This window comes from Helianthus annuus, chromosome 13 (assembly GCF_002127325.2).
Source record: "Helianthus annuus cultivar XRQ/B chromosome 13, HanXRQr2.0-SUNRISE, whole genome shotgun sequence".
NCBI lineage: Eukaryota > Viridiplantae > Streptophyta > Magnoliopsida > Asterales > Asteraceae > Helianthus > Helianthus annuus.
Window position 1 is genome coordinate 138,716,182 of NC_035445.2, and position 22,917 is coordinate 138,739,098.

At 38.6% G+C, this 22,917-nt stretch overlaps 1 protein-coding gene and 1 long non-coding RNA gene across 2 annotated transcripts; both read right to left on the bottom strand.

The window, feature by feature from the left end:
- Positions 1 to 11,856: 11,856 nt before the first annotated feature.
- On the bottom strand, positions 11,857 to 17,691 carry LOC110899439. Its single transcript, XM_022146330.2, has 3 exons — positions 16,654 to 17,691; positions 12,394 to 12,450; positions 11,857 to 12,096 (listed from the first exon to the last, which is right to left on the bottom strand). The coding sequence occupies exons 1-3, from the start codon at positions 17,639 to 17,641 to the stop codon at positions 12,080 to 12,082; spliced, it is 1,062 nt and encodes a 353-aa protein (XP_022002022.2). The 5' UTR covers positions 17,642 to 17,691; the 3' UTR covers positions 11,857 to 12,079.
- A 1,452-nt stretch (positions 17,692 to 19,143) lies between these two features.
- Positions 19,144 to 20,412, bottom strand: LOC118485458. The gene is made up of 3 exons (XR_004876164.1): positions 20,287 to 20,412; positions 19,681 to 19,737; positions 19,144 to 19,383 (listed from the first exon to the last, which is right to left on the bottom strand). It is a non-coding gene; the product is annotated as an uncharacterized LOC118485458 (long non-coding RNA).
- Positions 20,413 to 22,917: the final 2,505 nt, after the last annotated feature.

A 22,917-nucleotide genomic window follows, 5' to 3' on the forward strand; every position in this document is an offset into this window, starting at 1 on the left:
TAAATGATTTACATTTTCGGGGTGTTACAAGTCCACCCCCCCTTAAAAGGGTTTCGTCCTCGAAACCGGAAATACGTACCAAATAATGTCGGGTAGAGACACCGCATCTCTTCTTCGGACTCCCATGTTGTGTCCGAGCCCTTTCTATGCTCCCACTTGACGTTAACTTGATTAATCTTCTTATTCCATAAATCTTTAATCTTTCGGTCTAGAATCTCAATTGGTCTTACCGCATAATTAAGGTTATTGTCCACTTCGATATCATCGTAGTGGATATAAGCTGTTTCCTCAGCTAAGCACTTACGGAGTTGTGACACATGAAACGTGCCGTGAATTCCGCTCAATTCTTCCGGTAACTCAAGGCGATATGCCACCTTGCCAACCCGTTCGATTATTTTAAAGGGCCCAATAAATCTTGGGCTTAGTTTCCCTCTTTTTCTGAATCGGATAACACCCTTCCATGGGGAAACTTTTAGCATAACCCTGTCACCTTCTTGAAATTCAATCGGTTTTCGTCTTTTTTCGGCATAAGACTTTTGTCTGTCTTGGGCCGCTTTCAAGTGGGCTCGAACCACGTCAATTTTCTCGTTAGTGGCTTGGACAACATCTTTATGGGCCGGTTCACGTGGACCCACTTCATCCCAACACACCGGGGTCCTACATTTCCTACCATATAGCATCTCATAGGGAGCCATGCTGATGCTGGTATGGTAGCTGTTGTTATAAGATAATTATGCTAACGAAAAATATACATCCCAACTGCCCCCGAAGTCAATAATACACGCCCTCAGCATGTCATCTAGTGTTTGTATTGTTCTCTCGCTCTGTCCATCTGTCTGAGGATGGTATGCAGTGCTTATAAAAAGTTTCGTTCCCATCTGTTCTTGGAATTCTCGCCAGAAATGCGAGGTAAACCGGGTATCCCTGTCCGACACAATGGATACCGGTACCCCATGACGTGCTACTATCTCATTTGTATATAACTCAGACATCTTTTCCGAAGTATATGTCTCACGTATAGGAATAAAGTGAGCACTCTTTGGCAATCTATCCACGATCACCCATATAGTATTGAATCCTCGACTCGTCCTAGGTAGTTTGGTCAACAGGTCCATGGTGATATGTTCCCATTTCCAAACCAGGATTTCCAATGGTTGCTGTTTTCCAAATGGCTTTTGGTGTTCTGCCTTGACTTGTAAACAAGTCAAGCATTTCTCCACATACTTTACAACATCCTTCTTCATTCCGGGTCACCAATAGTTTTGCTTCAGATCGTTGTACATCTTGGTTGCACCTGGATGGATAGAATAACGGGATTTATGAGCTTCATCGAGTAGAAGCGTCTTGACTCCACATGAATTTGGGACCCATATTCTTCCGAATCGAGTCTTCAACCCGTTGTTACCATTCGCCAAATCCTTCAGCTGACCAACTATCCTTTCCTTTTTAAAGTTTTCTTCTTTCACCGCCTCGGCTTGTGCTTCTCGGATTCGTTCAAGTAAACCCGAGGTTACGACAAGCTGCATCGACCACACTCGTATGGGGACATAGTCTGTTTTCCTACTTAAGGCATCCGCCATAACATTAGCCTTCCCGAGGTGATAATGTATCTCGCAATCATAGTCTTTTACCGTTTGTAACCACCGCCTTTGCCGCATGTTTAACTCCTTCTGGTCGAAGAAGTACTTTAAACTCTTATGGTCAGTAAATATGGTGCACTTTACCCCGTATAAATAGTGCATCCATATTTTTAACGCAAACACCACCGCCGCCAATTCGAGATCGTGCATGGGATATTTCTTTTCATGCACCTTTAATTGTCTCGATGCGTAAGCTATCACTTTGCCTCGTTGCATTAAAACACATCTGAGCCCTGAGAGTGACGCGTCTGAGTAAACTACCAAGTCTTCGACCCCGTCCGGCAACGTTAATACCGGAGCTTGATTCAATCTCTCTTTTAGCGTTTGGAACGCTCTTTCCAGTTCAACGCCCCAAATGAATCTCTCCTCTTTCCGATTTAATCTAGTTAACGGTGAAGTAATCTTGGAGAAATCTTGAATGAACCTCCTGTAGTATCCCACAAGCCTTAAGAAACTTCTTATTTCCGAAGGATTCTTCGGAGGGCTCCATTTCGACAAGGCCTCTATCTTTGACGGATCCACCAATATTCCGTCAACACTTATGATGTGGCCGAGGAATTGCACCTCTCGTAACCAAAAGGCGCACTTTAAAAATTTCGCATACAACCTTTCTCGCCTGAGTGTCTCTAACACCTCGTGTAAATGATGCACATGATCCGCCTCACTTTTTGAATACACTAGAATGTCGTCGATAAACACGATTACAGACTTGCCCAACATTGGTTTGCAAACCCGGTTCATGAGTTCCATGAAAGCCGCGGGTGCATTCGTCAGCTCGAATGACATCACGAGGAATTCGTAATGTCCGTATCGCGTGTGGAAAGCCGTCTTAGGTACATCCTCTTCCTTGACCTTTAATTGGTGATACCCGGATCTAAGGTCGATTTTTGAAAACCAATTCGCACCTTGTAATTGGTCGAATAAATCGTCTATTCTCAGGAGCGGGTATCGATTCTTTACCGTGAGTTTGTTTAACTCCCGGTAATCGATACACATTCGCATGCTTCCGTCTTTCTTTTTCACGAATAGTACCGGTGCGCCCCAAGTAGACACACTCGGCCTTATAAATCCTTTATCGAGCAAGTCGGTACGACGCTTTAGCTACGGGTTTCGCGCCCAGAACCAATTTGATTCCGAACTCTACCTCCCGTTTAGGCGTATTCTCGGTAAATCTTCCGGAAACACATCTTCGTAGTCACGTACCACCGGTACGTCTCCAATGTTCGGTGATTCTTTCTCGGGCTCATTCGCGTATATCATAAACACTCTACATCCATACTTCATGAGCTTATGAGCTTTCAGCATCGAACATATTATAGGATTGCCTCCTTTCTCGCCATAGATTGTAACGTGTTTCCCGCTCGGAGATGTTTGTTTTTTCTTTTTACGGAAACACACGACTTTCGCGTGGTGTCGGGATAACCAATCCATCCCAACAACCACTTGAAATTCTCCCATCGACATGTGAATAGATCTATCAAGTATTCTTCGTCATCGATACCCAATTTACAGCCTTGACAAACATCACACACTATGAAACTCTTGTTATCCCCTATTCCAACATCTAAGGGCACAGATAATTTTGTCAATACAAATGAAGAATGTCGAATACATCCACGTGAAACAAAGGATTTATTCGAACCCGTATCAAATAATACACGTGCAGGAATCGAGTTTATTGCAAATATACCTGAGACCACATCGGCTTCTTTTTTCGCTTCAGCCGCTGTTAGTTGGAAGGACCTGGCCTTCGCCTTTGAAGCTTCTGTTGGAGATTCTTTGGTGTCTTTCTTTCCAACCAAGTCCGGGCATTTGGACTTTTTATGGCCCGGTTGGTAACACTTGTAGCACACAGAAACCTTTCTCGGACATAACGATGCGGTGTGCCCCGTCTTCCCACATATGGGACACGGTTTGTCCTTGAAGCGGCACTCACCCTTGTGCCCCTTTCCACACACCTTGCAACTCAGCGATCCACCCTTCGTATCCGTCTTCTTCACCGACTCAGCCGTTCGAGCCTTCTTTGTAGGGCTCGGGTTAACTTCCACTACCCTTCGTTCACCCCTCTCGATTTATTTCTTCAACTCTATCTCCCGCTCCCGGGCGGTGTTAATGATTTCTGTGAGGGTTTCGTACTTAGAAGGAGTCATGAACTCTCGATATTCAACACTTAACATATTATAATAATAATATATTTTCTGCTCCTCCGTAGTTACTAACTCATCACAGAACCTCAACTTATCCATGAATATGCACGTGATTTTATCAATCGTTTCACCCCTTTGTCTTAATTGGATGAACTCCTCCTTGATCCTGTTAATGACCACCTTAGGACTATGATGTTTAAGGAATGGTACCATAAACTCGTCCCATGTCATGACCCTTGCCGTCTCGGCTCCAATCTCTTTCTTTTTGTTGTCCCACCAGTACTTGGCTTGACCCCTCAACTGACCCGTTCCGTAAGCCACAAAATCGCTCACGTCACAGTGGGTCCTTTCAAACACCCCTTCGACATCACTTAGCCATCTTTGGCATATTATCGGGTCAACCTCCCCGTTGTAAATTGGCGGTTTACACGCCATAAACTCCTTATACGAACATCCCTTACGTTCTCCAGATTTTTCTTTCATAAGGTTGACATTGTCTTCCAACCTTTTAACTCGTTCTTCGACTAATGATAGCACTGTATTTTGAATTTTGTCTATGAAACCGGATAGACTACCCTCAATTGCCTTCCCACTTCTTCGACAATTATCTCTTTCATTTGTTCGGTGCTTGTCGACACCGGATCATTATCATTACTTTCCGTCGTCTTGAAACTGAAATGTTTACATCAATTATTAAACATTTCATTTATAACATAACTTTATTTGCTTCGGTTTAGCCAAGTTCGTAACTTGCTTTGACCGTTCTCATTTGGTGCACTTTCCGGGTTTGAGTGTGTTAACACGCTCTTCCCGTGCACATTAATTCACATTTCTTTTTCTTACATAAGATAAGATCTACTAAAATAAATAACTAATCCTTACCGGACGATCGATCAAGCTTGAACCGAACACTTTGTTGACAACCTTGAGCTCTGATTACCAACTTGTAACAATCGTCTAATTTCTATTCGAATTTAATAAAAATATGCATGATTTTATATAAAAAGTACTTCACTTCAACACAAGTACAAAATCTAAGTTTTAAAGTGATCATATACTAGTTAACCACTACCTAGTTTAAACATTCAAAACATGATTAGTAAATTGTTTACATCATAAACATTTGTCTAAACAAAGTTAATTTAACGCGGAAGCTTCAAAAGTTCGTGTTCGGTTCTTCAAAACATGCTTGATCGCCATCCGAAAAGAACCCATCATCACCTAGAGTCAAAACCTCGTAAAAAGTTAGTTTTGACATTGTTAAAATATGCATAAACAAGTCCTAGCATCAAACCATCAAAAATAAAATAAAATTTCAAAATTTAGTCTGTCGCGTGTCGCGCCAGACCCTGTTCATTTAGTCGCGTATCGCGAGTGCTCTCGCGTGTCGCGCCAGATCTAGCTGATCCTGTCGCGTGGCGCGGGGGATACGGTTTTCCAGCAAGTGCAGGTTAAAATCCTGCATCTGCTGCCCAGCACCAATTTTCGCAAATCCCAACTTTAAAAGCTCATAACTTTTGATCCGTAGGTCCGTTTTAGGTGATTCTTTTTCCTACACGTCTGTAAATTAATTACCGACGTGCCTATTACGATTATTATATTGAAAATTTGGTTTACGGACCGAATGACTAAAATCGATATGTAATTATTCAAGCCACCAAAGTTATACCAATTTTTGTACCAATGAGATAGTAACCTTAAGGAAGCTCTTACCCAACATCCGGGGCTTAATATCACCGGCATTTCATTACCAATCATATGGCTTCATGCTCTTGTGATTGTCGACGCCAAAAGCTAACTATCAAACACTAACACTACTAATTACACAATTATTCGACCCGTTTGGCTCATTTATGGAATCCTCCATTTATATTGACTACCAAATGCTTCTTAATCCAATCTTAACCTATTAATTCAAGTAGTGATCAATGTCACCCCAATCAACACAAGCCTCTATTCTAAAACACAACTATTCATAATTTAGATATCAAATTTACTTAATGTAACGATCGAGTTACATACCTTCAAAGCACACCCTTCAATCGTGCGTCAACACCGGCTTGTCCGCTTAATGCTCCGGCTTCCTTTCCTATAGAGTTCAATCACATCGCATTCAGAACTCTTTGATTCACATAATACGCATAGTTTACCAACTAATACAATTATGTGGTTTTGTTCAAATTTCAACATTTAGCCTTCATGTAGGCATTTCCACAAACACTTTAAGGGCAGAATTTTACATGATTCATTATCAAGTTCATAACTTGTTATATGGCTAAAATTAACATCAATCGGACTATCTCATATAATTGTTAACATCAATAAATTTGAAATCACTTCATAAATATCAGATTACCCTAGAATTACAACCAAAATCCTAGTGTTTATCAAATTCCACAAAAACCCACTTATCACTTTCAATGGTGTTCATGGAATTTACTAGAATCAAGCATGATTTCAACATATAATTGACTAGGGTTTGCTCCTATACACTATATTGTTTCTATTTCATCCATATAACAATCATGCAATAATCAATTTCGAATTTCTCTAAGTTCATCAGAATTTCAAATAGAGATTTCCTATCAAATTTCACATACCTTATGACCCCCTTACAATGGAGATCACCAATTTAAGCTCGGATTTCGTTTTGGAACTGACTTAAGCCTTCAATTTGTGAGATTTATGAAGGTTAGGGTTTTGGAGAAACCTGGTCGCCCCCTCTGTGTCTTGATCGAACTCAGCACACACACAAGTGTGTGTTTTGAGTTTAATTTTTGTTTTATTATAATTAGTTTCAATTTAAACACTTTTGGTCCCTCAACTAACATTTAGTTCTTATTTTTAGTGTTTTAAACCACTTATAAGTCACTACAAGACTTTTATCCAACTAGGTTATTTTTAATCCTAGTTAGTTCACTTGTTTATTTACCGACATTATATTTAAAATAAATGATTTACATTTTCGGGGTGTTACAGTCATTTTATATGTAATTCTGTTAACAAGAAGGGCAATTCGAACATATAAAATGACTATATTGCCCTTCTCGTTGACAGAAAAAATGGATGAAGTTAACTTAGTGTACTAAAATGGCAATGGTGAAACGTTTTTGTACCCGCAAGCTAAAAGTGAAACCTTTGAACTAAACTGACAAAATGACCTAAACCATAGGCACTAAAATGACATTTAACTCTATTTTTAATCAATAATAACTTAACTTTATTCATAATAAGGATATGCATATTTAACTGATCGCAAAACTTATCATGTAGAAAATTGCTAGTCAATTTATTAGTAGCAAATGAGTACAATTGCCTTTGAATTGTTAAACCATAGTGAAATAGTTAGAAACCAAAAAGAATGTAATAATTAAAAACATATAAAACAATGATCAGTGTTTAATTACAACTGATTTTTATAAAATCATACTTGAAAACAAATTTCCACCATTGGCTTGCAGCCATTAAAGATCTCATCATTGATCCATTAGTGACACATTTCAATAACTTTTAAGAGTGTTTCGACAGGATTATAACGGTATTAGTGAAAAAAAACTCCTTGAGTTATCCGTTGGTTATGTCAATCGTTGATCTATGAAAGAAAAGCATATCTCACTCTTTTCAGGTGAAAATCACTTTGGATTTGATCCTCCCTTATGTAGATCGGTTCTCACATCAAAAAAAAAGTTTTGTTCGAACAATACAAAGTAATCAAATACAACATATGTACAGTGGTATACGTCCATATAATAATACATCATATGTATATAATGAAACGGTTTCAGGAGAAAAACCCTAAAGTGTGAGAACGGTGAGAACGCATCCTGATGGAACACGTGATGCGGGATATAATCAGGGTGTGAGGGGCTTTTTTGTCTTTTCAATCTTTTTTTCCAAATTTCGCCTGTCACATGCTGCTTCATTTTTGGCATCTAAGATTATTTTGGCGTTAATTAGATTCATTAATTACATGGCGTTTTATTGTTTTTTTTGGATCTGTCTCGTTGAATTAATTGTTTTGGTGTCATATAGATAATTTTTTTGGCGTTATGGCGTTTTCCAGGTCAATTTTTTGGCGTTCTTGGCGTTGTTAATAATTCATTACCATTCATTAATATTTCATAAGATTACAATAATAAGAAACCAAAATAAATTAATAGTCTTCTATGTATGGGATTACATCAGAGTTGTACCCATCGCTTTGTTCCTCACTTTCTTCAAATTCGTCATCATCATATTTTAGATTTGCGTATAACGTCATCATCTCGTCTCTTCTTTGCTGCAGCCTATACTTGAATATCATTGCAACGCTGGATCTTGAATCGTTCGAAGGTGCTAAATCACATAGTTGTTCAAGGAGATATAGCATCTCTGTCTTCAACATTTCCTCCATCGGTAACGAATATTTCACCCTGTATCGATAAGTCAATTCGATCGTTCCTGCTTCTTCATGCACCACCCAACTGCTAACTATTGGTAGATGAGTATCGTCAATATCGTCATCATCTTCTGCTTGAAATTTTCTCTCCAATATTTTTATTACCATTCGAGTTCTTTCACAATTGTTGGCCATTGAAACCCCAAGGGCCAGAATATCCCTCTGAACCCCTTCATCCATACTAAGTATGACTTTGATTGTCCTCACCTTCACCTTTTTCCTATCAGATAACTTTAGGATGAAACGTCTCTCCGACCTTTCCAACCTCCATGCAATAACCTTAGCCATTTTTTTAAGTTTTTTGCGTTTTGGACAATATGTGGCGTGTTAGACAATGTTTGGCGTGTTAAGATGTGTTCTCATGGTCTACTTTTATAATGACTTTTTTTCCGCCATGTAGGATGCAGTCCTATAAAGTGACAGGTAATTATGGCATTTTGAAAAGGTAAATAAATTCAATTTTCCATGTAGTGGCTTTTAATATAATAAATGTTAGTAATAGTGTTCCCGTCGCTTCATTTTACTGTATGTGGTTACTGTTTTTTGTTTCGGCTTCATCTGTTTATATGGCTGTAACACGTCCCATCTTTATGGCTGTAATTATTGTGTTTTGTATTTCCAATGACGTTTAGATAAAGATGGCACTTTGTTCTATTCTCTTGCAGATTGTTTTATACTTTTTTATCAGATTTATTATAATAGTACTTGTCAAAAGTAATTTTATTATAGTTTGGTAGTTTGGGCGTTTTATGGCATGATGACGTATCACAAGCATTTGCCCTTTTGGCGTTTTACTATATTTTTTTAGATAATTAATGTATTTTGTTCTTAGCTGAAAATTACATAACAAACAACAGAAAAAGAAAATTAAAAAAAAATAGAAACAATTTATCTCCAAATCTTCACTGTCATCAGTCTCTTTCTTCTTTTGAAACTACAAGAACTGTCACAAATAAACGGCGTTTTGGTTTTTGTGTGGTTTTTTGTTGTTCGTGTGTTGAAGTGGGTTTGTGGATGTTGGAGACATAGATCGACGACGTGTGGGTGAATGCTATTTGCCCGTCATCTTCATTATCATCATCGAGGCCAAAGTAGCATTTACACTGGGATCGATCTTTTCTCCTCATCCAAACCTTCTTCAAGAACAAAGAAGACAAAATGACATATCGGTGTCATCAGTCTCTTTTTCTTGAAATTTGTCCATCTCATGCAGCAAAATCTTACTCCCCTCAGCTAACAAACCATTCAGCGAAACTTCATGCAGAACATTACTGAGTATCCAGGAAACGATGTTTGTCATCATTGATTTTTCTAACTTTTTGGCGTTTTACAGTGAGTGGTATTTAGGAAACATTGTGTTTGTGTTTTTTTGGTGTGATCAACGGAAGGTGCTGAGACGTTTCTCTTTATAGGATGTTTGTTAGTGCATTCATCTGTCGACTTCGTCTTATATCAAGTCTTGTACACGTTGTACGAGAAAATAGGAGATTTAGATGTTTATTAAGCTGATTCCGCTTGAAAGTACTTGTGTCATTTCAAGCGAAATCTACATATCAGATTCCGCTTGAACTGGTGTCTGTATGTTTCAAGCGAAATCAAGAGGGCTATATATAGGGTTCAAGCGAGATCAAATGTAATAGTTCCTGAAAATCATACCGAGGTGCTGCCGGTTTGATTCTTGCGTGTAATCAGTGTTATATCAATATAAAAGGTGTTTAAAGCGAAGTACAAGATGTTTCTAAGTCAGTTTCTTAGTTTCCGCCTCTGAAACTGATCAAAACTTCTCTGAACGACTCGTTCGGGCCACGCACACGATCCTTCAATGTTTTTGGCGTGTAGTTTAGGCGGGATATTATTATAACTATAAATGCAATTAACAAATTATTCGATTTTGCTCATATTTATTTGTTAAGTCTGTAAGGCTTGGCGTTTATATATTATGACGTTTAACGTTTTATGACGTTTTTGTAGGCTAAGACCTTAACTAAAACACAGAAAAAACTACGCAGTAATAAAATTGGCGTTTTGTATTTACTTGGCGTTTTTATTTTTCAATGGCGTTTTATATATGAAAGGATGTTTACCCTTTTTACCCTTAATAAAGCACGTCCACGTAATAAAATTGATGTTATTTACGAAAATGCCACCGCGCAAATCTAGTCCGTAGATTGTTTTGATCGGACGATCCATAAGCGTTCTCACTGTTCTCACACTTTTTACCATTTTCTCTAAATCCTGACCCTGTATATAATCACAAACGTTATATTTAACAAATAAATAATTATGACTGGGCCCAAAATTGTAGTTAAAGGGAAATGAATTAAAAAATAAAATAAAACCTTGGTGGTGAAGCCAAGACTTGAACTTGAGACTTTTATTTTATCTTAAGATGGTTTTTCCAATTCACTCTCAACACTTTTTGCATAATGAGTGTATGGCTGTAAACGAACCGAACGTTCAGCGAACAGTTCGTGAACCGTTCGGCGGGAAGTTCGTTTATGTTCGTTCGATTAGCTTAACGAACGAACACGAACAAAAATTTTCGTTCGGTTACCTTAGCGAACGAACACGAACATAGGTCTCGTTCGTTCGACTACATTCGTGAACGTTCGGTAATATGTTCGGTTCGTTCGTCCCTGTTTATTTTATTATATTAAAAAATAATATCTAATAAATCTTTTATCTAAACATATTGAAAACTTGAAACCCTATTTTTTTCCTAAATTAGCTAAAATTCGGACATGCTAAGACATTTTTGGGGATAATTATGTCTACGTTAGTTAAAGTTGATTCATCGTTTAGTGGTGTATTAGACTTCTTGTGTTTTGATTTATCATTTGATGGTTGTATTTAACTATTTATATCCAATGTTTAATGATAACAATATTTTTACTTTTTTTTCAAGTTAAATGTTCATTTGCGTTCTTTTGTGTTCGCTTGCGTTCGTTTGTGTTCGAGACCAGTGTTCACGAACTGTTTGTGAACAACTGAATTTCCTTAACAAACGAACACGAACATAAACTTATCTTCGGTATGCGTTCGTGAACAGTTCGCGAACGTGTTAATTTCCTTAACGAACGAACACGAACATGGCCTTGTTCGTGTTCGTTCAGTTCGTTTACAACCCTAAGTGGATGCATATATAAAATACATAATTTAGTGTATATATAAAAGCTTAAACAAATCTTTCAGACCCTTTGAAAATTTGATCCTTAAGAAACAATACGGGTTAGCCGGCCCAAAAGCCAGCACTGCGTGTGTATAATATCACACAACTATGCACGAGAAAAATGCAATATGTGCATCTACATAACCTATATATATATATATAATTGCACAACATTGATGCATAACATAACAAACTTTTCGAAAAAATGTCATTTAAAAAAATTAAAGCGAGCTTATACACAAAGCAAATTCTTGACTTTAAGTCCTATAGTTTTTAAATGAAACGCCCATATTTTCACATTTGACATATAACCTAAACTTCCACTTGTGGAACCCAAATTCCTCATTTAACATATATTTTTTTTTTTACAATTTTACCAAAAATTTTGACATGACCCGTCCGTAATAGGTACCTTTCTCCCTGTTTTTTTTTTTAACAATACCATTACTATTAATACTACGACACTTCCCAACATAATCAAAGTTAAGACCGTATATGGTTCGCCTTGAACCTTTTGTACAAACTAGACAAAGTTTAGTATCCAAACTTCCTACTAACAAACTAGACACTTACAAAATAACATTTACTAATCAAAATGGTAAGTTAACCCATCAAACAAACAACTTGGACCGGAAGCGCTTAGAGTCGACGTTTCGTGTGTGTGTTCGGTTCGCGTGCGCCGCATTCAAGCAAGAGATTTACCTACATTTCATAACGGAAACATTATTAGTTCAAACACATATTACTTCGAAAATGCTTTGATTACCTATCATTGTTCAACCCGTTAACATGTCTTGTTACCTCATTAGCATCCATACTTCCATTCGGAAATATCCAATGTATCGCTTTCCGAATCGTTCATCGTGAATCATTAAAGACCATACTTTTCCATATACTTACATCATTCGACCCGTTATGAACCTTTACAATAATTCCATAGAACCAAATACCACTTTTCGTAAAACTACATTAAAGTAAATAAAGTTCATATGAACTTACCGCGATCTTGTGATGATTGTGCCTTTGAGTGACTTGCGCCTTCCTCCTTCTTTGTGCCTATATGTCATAATCCCATACTTTAGCTTTCTTTCAATATTAATTTCACAATCCTTATGGTATGTTATGGAGTTTAGTAATTACATACATCATTATCATGAGAAAGTTGCATCATCTTAACAAGTATTCATGCAAAAGCCATAACTAAATTCACTTGGGCATTTTGTCAAACACCTTGTGTGCGTATCACTAGTTTAGCATAATGTACAAGCATTTTAAGCACAACTTCCATAGTTCACTCTTTTAGTAACATAAACATACTACCATGTTAGAATCTATCATTCAAATCAAGAACATACAATTCTAAATCAATATTCATAACAATTTCATAAGTTAATCATCAAATTAACATACAAAACTTCACAATTGTTAAACATTACTTGACATGCAAGTGGGTTTTGCCCTAATCATGCTCATATTCGAAATTTAGCAGCTATTGATGTCTAGACATTCATAGCAACCATTAATCATACTAAATTTTGTATTACATTCCTGAATTACACTAAACACACATAATCAAACAACATCAAATTACAAATTTCGACTTACTTGGTGTTGGATATGCTTAGATAATCACCATTCTTAGTTCATGCATCAATTTACCTTCACTTTTCCTTTTCAATTTGAGAGATTTAGGTTGTTTAGGGTTTGTGCTTCCCTGCCCTTCTTCTAATCGCACAACACACACACACATAAGTCTGATGTGTGTGTTTTGTTTTGTGAGTTTTTATTAAATTATCTTTCTAGTTGTTCAACTTTGGTCCCTCAATTATTGAGCATTACACTTTATAGTTAAACTTTTATTTTCTTACATTCATAATTAACATATTCATAAATTTATATTTTGGGGTGTTACAAGTCTACCCCCCTTAAAAATGGTTTCGTCCCCGAAACCAGAATACATACCGAATAACTCTGGATAGTGCTTTCGCATATCATCCTCCGCTTCCCATGTGAGATCCGATCCCTTCCTATGTTGCCATTGCACCAACACTTGTCGAACGGATTTGTTGCGGAGTTGCTTCACCTTAAAATCTTTTATTGCGACGGGTTTTTCAACATAATTTAACTTCTTATCCACTTCAATGTCATCCATAGGCACGTATGCCTTCTCATCCGCAAGGCACTTCCGCAACTGAGACACGTGAAAGGTGTTATGAATCCCATCCAGCGCAGGTGGTAGTTCTAACCGATATGCCACCGCCCCAACCCGGGCGAGTATTTTGAATGGCCCAATATATCGAGGGCCTAGCTTCCCGCGTTTACGAAAACGGATTATTCCTTTCCATGGAGAGACCTTTAGTAACACATGATCTCCCACTTGAAATTCTATTGGTCGCTTTCGTCGATCCGCATAAGACTTTTGTCTATCTTGCGCTGCTTTCAATCTTGACCTAACCATATCAATCTTTTCATTCGTTTTGGTCACTACTTCTTTTGGCGCGATCTCTCGTTGACCCACTTCCCCCCAACAAACCGGGGTCCTACATTTCCTTCCATAAAGCATTTCGTAGGGGGCCATTTTTATGCTGTTATGATAGCTATTATTATATGAGAATTCTACCAAAGGTAATTGATCATCCCAGCTTCCTCCGAATTCTATAACACACGCCCTTAACATATCAACTAATGTTTGGATAGTTCGCTCTGTCTGACCATCGGTTTGTGGATGGTAGGCGGTGCTGATGTGTAATTGGGTTCCCAATTCATCGTTAAACTTCCTCCAATAACGAGAGGTGAACCGGGTGTCCCGATCGGACACTATAGACACCGGAACCCCATGTCGGGATATGATCTCGTTCATGTAGACTTCCGCCATCTTCTCTGATTTATAATTTTCCCGAATAGGTAGGAAATGTGCACTTTTGGTCAGTCGGTCAACGACCACCCATATTGCATCGTGCCCCTTTTTTGTCTTGGGAAGCTTAGTCACCAAATCCATCGTTATATGTTCCCACTTCCACACCGGGATCTCCAAGGGTTGTAACTTTCCATACGGCTTCTGGTGTTCAGCCTTTACTTGGGAACACGTCAAACACTTAGTAACATACTTGACAATGTCTCTTTTCATCCCCGGCCACCAATAATTCATCCTCAAGTCTCGATACATCTTTGTAGCCCCTGGATGAACGGAGTATCGAGACTTGTGAGCCTCATTCAACAATAGTTCCTTCACTTCGCAATACCGGGGTATCCAAATTCGGTTGTACCTCGTTTTCATACCATTTGCATTCTCCTCCAATTCATGAATGAATCCTTTTGTTCTTTCTTTCTTTGGGTCAACAGCATTTAAGGATTTCATTTGAGCTTCCCGAATTTCATCAAGTAGCTTAGGAGTAACTACCATCTTCATGGACTTTACCCGAATCGGGGGCGGGTATTCCTTTCGGCTAAGTGCGTCCGCTACTACGTTAGCTTTCCCGGGGTGATAATGGATGTCACAGTCGTAATCCTTAATGAGTTCAAACCATCTTCGTTGCCTCATATTGAGATCTTTCTGTTCGAAAAAATATTTGAGGCTTTTATGATCCGAGAAGATAGTACATTTCACCCCATAAAGGTAGTGCCTCCACATTTTCAAGGCGAATACAACCGCCGCCAGTTCAAGATCATGAGTCGGGTAATTGCCTTCATGTTGCTTGAGTTGTCTCGAAGCGTAAGCAACGACTTTACCCCTTTGCATTAACACACAACCTAAACCTTGACGAGAGGCGTCCGTATACACCACCAAACCATCCGTTCCATCCGGTAACGTCAACACCGGAGAATTTGAGAGCTTTTCTTTTAAAGTTTGAAACGCTTTTTCTTGTTCTTCGCCCCATATAAACTTTTCACTCTTCTTTGTTAACTTCGTCATAGGAGAGGCTATCTTGGAGAAATCTTGGATAAATCTCCTATAATACCCAGCCAAGCCCAGAAAACTTTTTATTTCGCTTGGACTCTTCGGGGGTACCCAATTCATTACCGCATCCACCTTGGACGGATCCACATGAACACCATTCGCATCGATCACATGGCCTAAAAATTGTACCTCTCTAAGCCAAAAGGCACACTTTGAGAACTTTGCGTATAACTTTTCCTTGCGAAGCGTTTCTAATACATCACGTAAATGGGAAGCATGCTCTGCTTCACTACGGGAGTATATTAGAATATCGTCGATAAAAACGATTACATACTTATCAAGCATATGTCGGCACACCCGATTCATTAAATCCATAAACGCCGCTGGCGCGTTTGTCAGCCCAAAGGACATTACTAAAAACTCGTAATGTCCGTACCGCGTTCGAAACGCAGTTTTAGGCACATCCTCTTCTCGTACGCGTAGTTGGTGATAACCCGACCGCAGATCGATTTTTGAAAACCAACTCGCCCCTTGTAACTGATCAAATAGATCATCAATTCTGGGCAACGGGTATCGATTCTTCACCGTTAATTTGTTCAACTCTCGATAGTCGATGCACATTCGCATCGAACCATCTTTCTTCTTCACGAAAAGTACGGGTGCTCCCCATGGTGAAACACTGGGTCTAATAAAACCCTTAACGAGCAACTCTTGAAGTTGCGTCATCAATTCTTTCATTTCGGTTGGGGCCAACCGATAAGGAGCCTTAGCTACCGGTTTTGCACTCGGATTAAGATCTATTTTGAATTCTACTTCTCGTTCAGGCGGAAGGCCTGGTAGGTCTTCCGGAAACACATCCGGATATTCATTCACCACGTTCACATCTTCAAGCTTTGGGACACCTCGATTGGTGTCAATCACATAAGATAGATAAGCTCTACCCCCGTTCCTCACATGTTTAACAGCTTTGATTAGAGAACACAATTTCGACTTGATGACTCTATCTCCTTGAACACTTACCCGTTTCCCCCCCGAGGTTAATATATGAATGACTTTCTTTTCACATTGAATTTCAGCGTGGTTTTGGGCAAGCCAATCCATTCCTACAACTACTTTGAATTCCCCCATGTACATCGGGACAAGATCTATACTAAATTCCTCATCTTCGATTAAGATCTTACAGTTTCTACAAATATCATGTAACAAATAGCTCTTACTATCAGCAACTTCTACTTCTAAGGGTACTATCATCTTTTCAAGCTTAAACGATGGGTGGGCTAACAATTCATTAGAAATGAACGACCTACTAGCCCCGGAATCAAATAAAACATTCATAGGCATGGAATTCACCAAAAATATACCTGAAACCACGTCCGGGCTAGCTTTAGCTTCATCCGAGGTTAACTGAAACATCCTTCCGCGAGCCTTGGGGGGCTCGTCCTTCTTTCCATCTCTCTTTGCCCCTTGTTGGAGTTTCGGACATTCCGCTTTAATGTGCCCCGGTTCATTGCAATTGTAACACGCCTTTGAGTTTTCTGGGCACCTATAAAACGGATGTCCTTCTCGCCCACATTTGTAGCACCCCTTCTTTCCCGACAAACATTCACCCGAATGATGCTTCCCACACGTCTTGCAGGTCGGGATTTCACCACTTGCTTTCCCTTTCTTGCTTTGATCTTGGTGTCTTGCCTTTTTCGATGGGCTTGCGTTGGTAGGCTTCTCCGCTACCCTTTTCTCTCCCCGTTCAACCTGCCTTTTTATTTCAATTTCTCTGTCTCTTGCCCAATCAATTAGTTCATTCAGCGTTGCACACTTGGAGGGATTTACAAATTCCCGATATTCGGCCTTTAGCATAGCATGGTAAAGTACAATCCTTTGCCTCTCCGTCCCCGCTATCTCCTCACAGAACTTCACCCTTTCAAGGAACTTGTTTGTTATCTCGTCAATCGTTTCATCCTTCTGTCTGAGACGCAAGAAGTCTTCCTGAATCTTATCAATTGCGGATTGTGGACTATAATATTTCAGGAATGACTCCTTGAATTCTTGCCATGTTAACGACTGTACTTTATCATCCCCCAATTCCTTCGAGTATGCATCCCACCAATCTTTTGCTCGAAATTGTAGGAGGCCCGTGGCAAACATTACTTGATCTTCCACTTCACATCTACTTCGTGTAAACACGGCTTCAGTGCTTGAAATCCACCTTTGGCAAGCTATCGGATCAACATCCCCTTTGTATGGTAAGGGATTACATGCCATGAACTCTTTGTACGTACATCTCCGTTTGCTTTTCTTCACTTGCAGTTCACTAATCATTTCTTTCAATTCTTCCACCTTAGATGTTACCATGGTATTAGCTACCTCTAATACTTGCCCCTCGACTTCCTGAGCTAGTCGGGGTATACCAGCCTCAATTGCTTTCTTTACCTCTTCCACAACCATAGTTCTTATTTCATTTCGGCGTGCTTCATCGTCGTCATTCACGTTCACTCTATCGGCCATCTACATAAAACATTCATTACATTCATTAGATTTCATTTCATACTTGCCATCGTCATATTTCAACATCATTTTTTTTTTGACATTTCCCATTCATTATTCGTACTTCATGCCTTGTCGTCGTTGACAATCGCATCGTGTCGTTCTTATCTTAGACATTCTTTCATTCTTTCTATCGTAACATATGTTTCTTCTCAACATTCACATGTACTTTCCCTCGAGTCTAATTCACCTAACACATTTAATTTCATGCATTCTCGTTGTATATCGAGCTATCCTTGTTACTTGATAAGCATTATTAGAGTTTGAGGGTTTAAATTAAAGTTTTTTGTTACTACATATTCTCTAGGATCCCACCTTTAGGTACCATATTACTACATATCCTCTAGGATCCCACCTTTAGGTACCATATTGCTACATATCCTCTAGGATCCCACCTTTAGGTACCATATTGCTACATATCCTCTAGGATCCCACCTTTAGGTACCATATTGCTACATATCCTCTAGGATCCCACCTTTAGGTACCATATTGCTACATATCCTCTAGGATCCCACCTTTAGGTACCATATTGCTACATATCCTCTAGGATCCCACCTTTAGGTACCATATTGCTACATATCCTCTAGGATCCCACCTTTAGGTACCATATTGCTACATATCCTCTAGGATCCCACCTTTAGGTACCATATTGCTACATATCCTCTAGGATCCCACCTTTAGGTACCATATTGCTACATATCCTCTAGGATCCCACCTTTAGGTACCATATTGCTACATATCCTCTAGGATCCCACCTTTAGGTACCATATTGCTACATATCCTCTAGGATCCCACCTTTAGGTACCATATTGCTACATATCCTCTAGGATCCCACCTTTAGGTACCATATTGCTACATATCCTCTAGGATCCCACCTTTATACGCAAACGGCTTATAAACCCCCTTATACATTATTTGACCAGTTCTAACCCCAAACTGAAACGATTCATTCCCTAACATTCAATGACATTTCGAAACTAATTATTCATACTACAAAAGAAAATTTTCAACTTTTAAAAATACTTACTTGCTTTGCGCCGCGAAACGAACACACACTTCCTCACGAGCTTTCAGTTTGAGTTCAAGCACTTGATGCTTAAATCCCTCAAACCTAGGCTCTGATACCAACTTGAAACGCCCATATTTTCACATTTGACATATAACCTAAACTTCCACTTGTGGAACCCAAATTCCTCATTTGACATATATTTTTTTTTACAATTTTACCAAAAATTTTGACATGACCCGTCCGTAATAGGTACCTTTCTCCCTGTTTTTTTTTAACAATACCATTACTATTAATACTACGACACTTCCCAACATAATCAAAGTTAAGACCGTATATGGTTCGCCTTGAACCTTTTGTACAAACTAGACAAAGTTTAGTATCCAAACTTCCTACTAACAAACTAGACACTTACAAAATAACATTTACTAATCAAAATGGTAAGTTAACCCATCAAACAAACAACTTGGACCGGAAGCGCTTAGAGTCGACGTTTCGTGTGTGTGTTCGGTTCGCGTGCGCCGCATTCAAGCAAGAGATTTACCTACATTTCATAACGGAAACATTATTAGTTCAAACACATATTACTTCGAAAATGCTTTGATTACCTATCATTGTTCAACCCGTTAACATGTCTTGTTACCTCATTAGCATCCATACTTCCATTCGGAAATATCCAATGTATCGCTTTCCGAATCGTTCATCGTGAATCATTAAAGACCATACTTTTCCATATACTTACATCATTCGACCCGTTATGAACCTTTACAATAATTCCATAGAACCAAATACCACTTTTCGTAAAACTACATTAAAGTAAATAAAGTTCATATGAACTTACCGCGATCTTGTGATGATTGTGCCTTTGAGTGACTTGCGCCTTCCTCCTTCTTTGTGCCTATATGTCATAATCCCATACTTTAGCTTTCTTTCAATATTAATTTCACAATCCTTATGGTATGTTATGGAGTTTAGTAATTACATACATCATTATCATGAGAAAGTTGCATCATCTTAACAAGTATTCATGCAAAAGCCATAACTAAATTCACTTGGGCATTTTGTCAAACACCTTGTGTGCGTATCACTAGTTTAGCATAATGTACAAGCATTTTAAGCACAACTTCCATAGTTCACTCTTTTAGTAACATAAACATACTACCATGTTAGAATCTATCATTCAAATCAAGAACATACAATTCTAAATCAATATTCATAACAATTTCATAAGTTAATCATCAAATTAACATACAAAACTTCACAATTGTTAAACATTACTTGACATGCAAGTGGGTTTTGCCCTAATCATGCTCATATTCGAAATTTAGCAGCTATTGATGTCTAGACATTCATAGCAACCATTAATCATACTAAATTTTGTATTACATTCCTGAATTACACTAAACACACATAATCAAACAACATCAAATTACAAATTTCGACTTACTTGGTGTTGGATATGCTTAGATAATCACCATTCTTAGTTCATGCATCAATTTACCTTCACTTTTCCTTTTCAATTTGAGAGATTTAGGTTGTTTAGGGTTTGTGCTTCCCTGCCCTTCTTCTAATCGCACAACACACACACACATAAGTCTGATGTGTGTGTTTTGTTTTGTGAGTTTTTATTAAATTATCTTTCTAGTTGTTCAACTTTGGTCCCTCAATTATTGAGCATTACACTTTATAGTTAAACTTTTATTTTCTTACATTCATAATTAACATATTCATAAATTTATATTTTGGGGTGTTACATTAAAAGAAATAATGACGAATACAAACGTTATTTAATTTTAAAAAAACGGTGAAACTAGATTTAACAAAAAAAAAAAAAATAACAATAAAGTCTTTAGTTTAAGGAAAATTGGCCTCTAATAATCTTTAGTAAACGTCATTGGTTATTGTTAGTCTCACTTTTGAATGTTTCCCCTGCCAGTCCAACCTTTCACTTATTTTTCCTCCACTGGTCACTCGTTAAAAAAACTTAACGGGGTTACGTTTTTTTTTCCGAATTACAAACATATGTTTTAGGGATTTTGATCCGAATGACGATACCAGTCCATTAATGTAAAAGTTACCTCGAAACGATGCTCCAAACGACGAAAACGGTGCTTCAATTCGGGTGTTTAAACTTCCAATTTACAAAAATCAAGTCGTTTGGAGCACTGTTTCGAGGTAAATTTTACATCAATCGACTCGTATCTTCGTTCTGGTCAAAAGCCCTAAAATATTTGTTTGTAATTCGGAAAAAACGTAACTCTGTTAAGTTTTTTTAACGGGGGACCAGTGGAAGAAAAATAGGTGAAAGGTTGGACTGACAATGGGACGTACTATCAATAGCCAATGACGTCTACTAAGGATTATTATAGGCCAATTTCCCTTTATTTTATCCCTTTAAGCCATTTCAAGGAATCCCCCTAGTTAAATTGAAAATGTAAGTAACTCATAATCTTCGATAGCCGTTAAAAAAAGAAAAAACTAAATCGTAATGATGCTATCTCATTATCTAGTTTGATGTCAACTGAGCTGTTCACTGCCCATCCGTACCACAAAAGGTTTGGATTCCAATACATTGAACAAAGGCTTTTAAAATAGCTATTGACTTGTCGTGGTGGACGTGGATGGTGGTGGGGGGTGGTGGACGTGGACGGTGGGTTGTCGGGGTGGATGGTGGTGGTAGATGGTAGTGGTAGGTGGTGGACGGTGGTGTTAAACGGTAGTGGTGGGTGGTGGACGGTGGTAGCAGTGGTGGTGGGTGGTGGTGGTGTTTAACACTCTGCAGACCTTAGAAGATCTTAAAAGTGGCGGGGCCAAGTCTGCATCAAGAAGAGCTCGCACATACGTTTTTTAATGAAACGTCTTCAAAAAAACAGATAGTCTGTAGATGGCAATGTCTGCGGGTGGTCTGCGCTGCGCAAATATAAAAGTCTGCACAAATCTTTCTTAGAAAAAAAAAAACACCACCTAAATTTGTGAGTAGTTAGGCTATGTGTTGTGGCCTTAAAAAGAAGGACACATAGGAGGGTGTTGGGCATGAAACCGTCATGACAGAATGTAAAAGTGTGGGTGGAGCTTCTTCATTTTTTTAATAATTAAATATCATAACTATTTGATAATATCTAGTCACTTTAATTAGTACCACATTTCATATTTATATTCCACCTACCCACGTAACCCAAAAATACACTAGCCTCGTCAGTCTCGGATTCTCTCATCTCAACCTCATCCTCTCTTCTATGTATTGGCCCTCAAAGAGAAGATACCTTAGCTGCTGACGTGCTTAGATAGTAACAATTAAGTTGGCATAGAACACAACCAAGTTTTAAGGATAAAAACACTAATACTAACTACACACGTTCTAGGCAATCGTACCTATCGATATATAGTATAGCCTAGGTAAGTTGTAACAGCCCAGCGTAATCGCACCATGATATTGTCCGCTTTGGCGGGGACGAACCACCATCGCCTCATGGATTTAAAACGCGTCATGATGGTTAAGGTATCAAGCCCCTTATAAGGAAGCCTTCGTTCCCCTTCACAACCAATATGGGATGTTACAATCCACCCTCGTTATAGGGCCCAACGTCCTCGCTGGCACACCAGTCCGGTCCCTGGCTCCGATACCATCTTCAGAGTTCACGAAGTGTCCACCAAGGGTCGAAAGTCGAGTTTAAAAAGATGTAGTGTCACCGTGATAAACAAAGATGTAGTGTCACCGTGATAATGGAACGATAGGTCTGTCCAAGTCGATAAAAGTAACTAGATGTCGTATTAGACAGTAAGCATCGACCAATGCAAAGGCCAGTGAAGAGAATCGCATCAAAAGAAAAAATCTCCTGGAATAACGACTCTTGCAATATAATGGGTAAGGTAAAAGTTTAAATCATCCCATTCGTCTATGGGTTGACTAATCCGTATCTCCTTCTTCCAATGTCTTTAAGACCATCGAATCATTAGGAGACATCCATTTGCTGAGTTGGGTATGCTAAGGTGTAAATCAAGTTAGGCTAAGAATTAACCACATAATAGGGAATGGGGGGTAGCCTTGTGATCGGTGGGAATTTTGATATGATTGTCA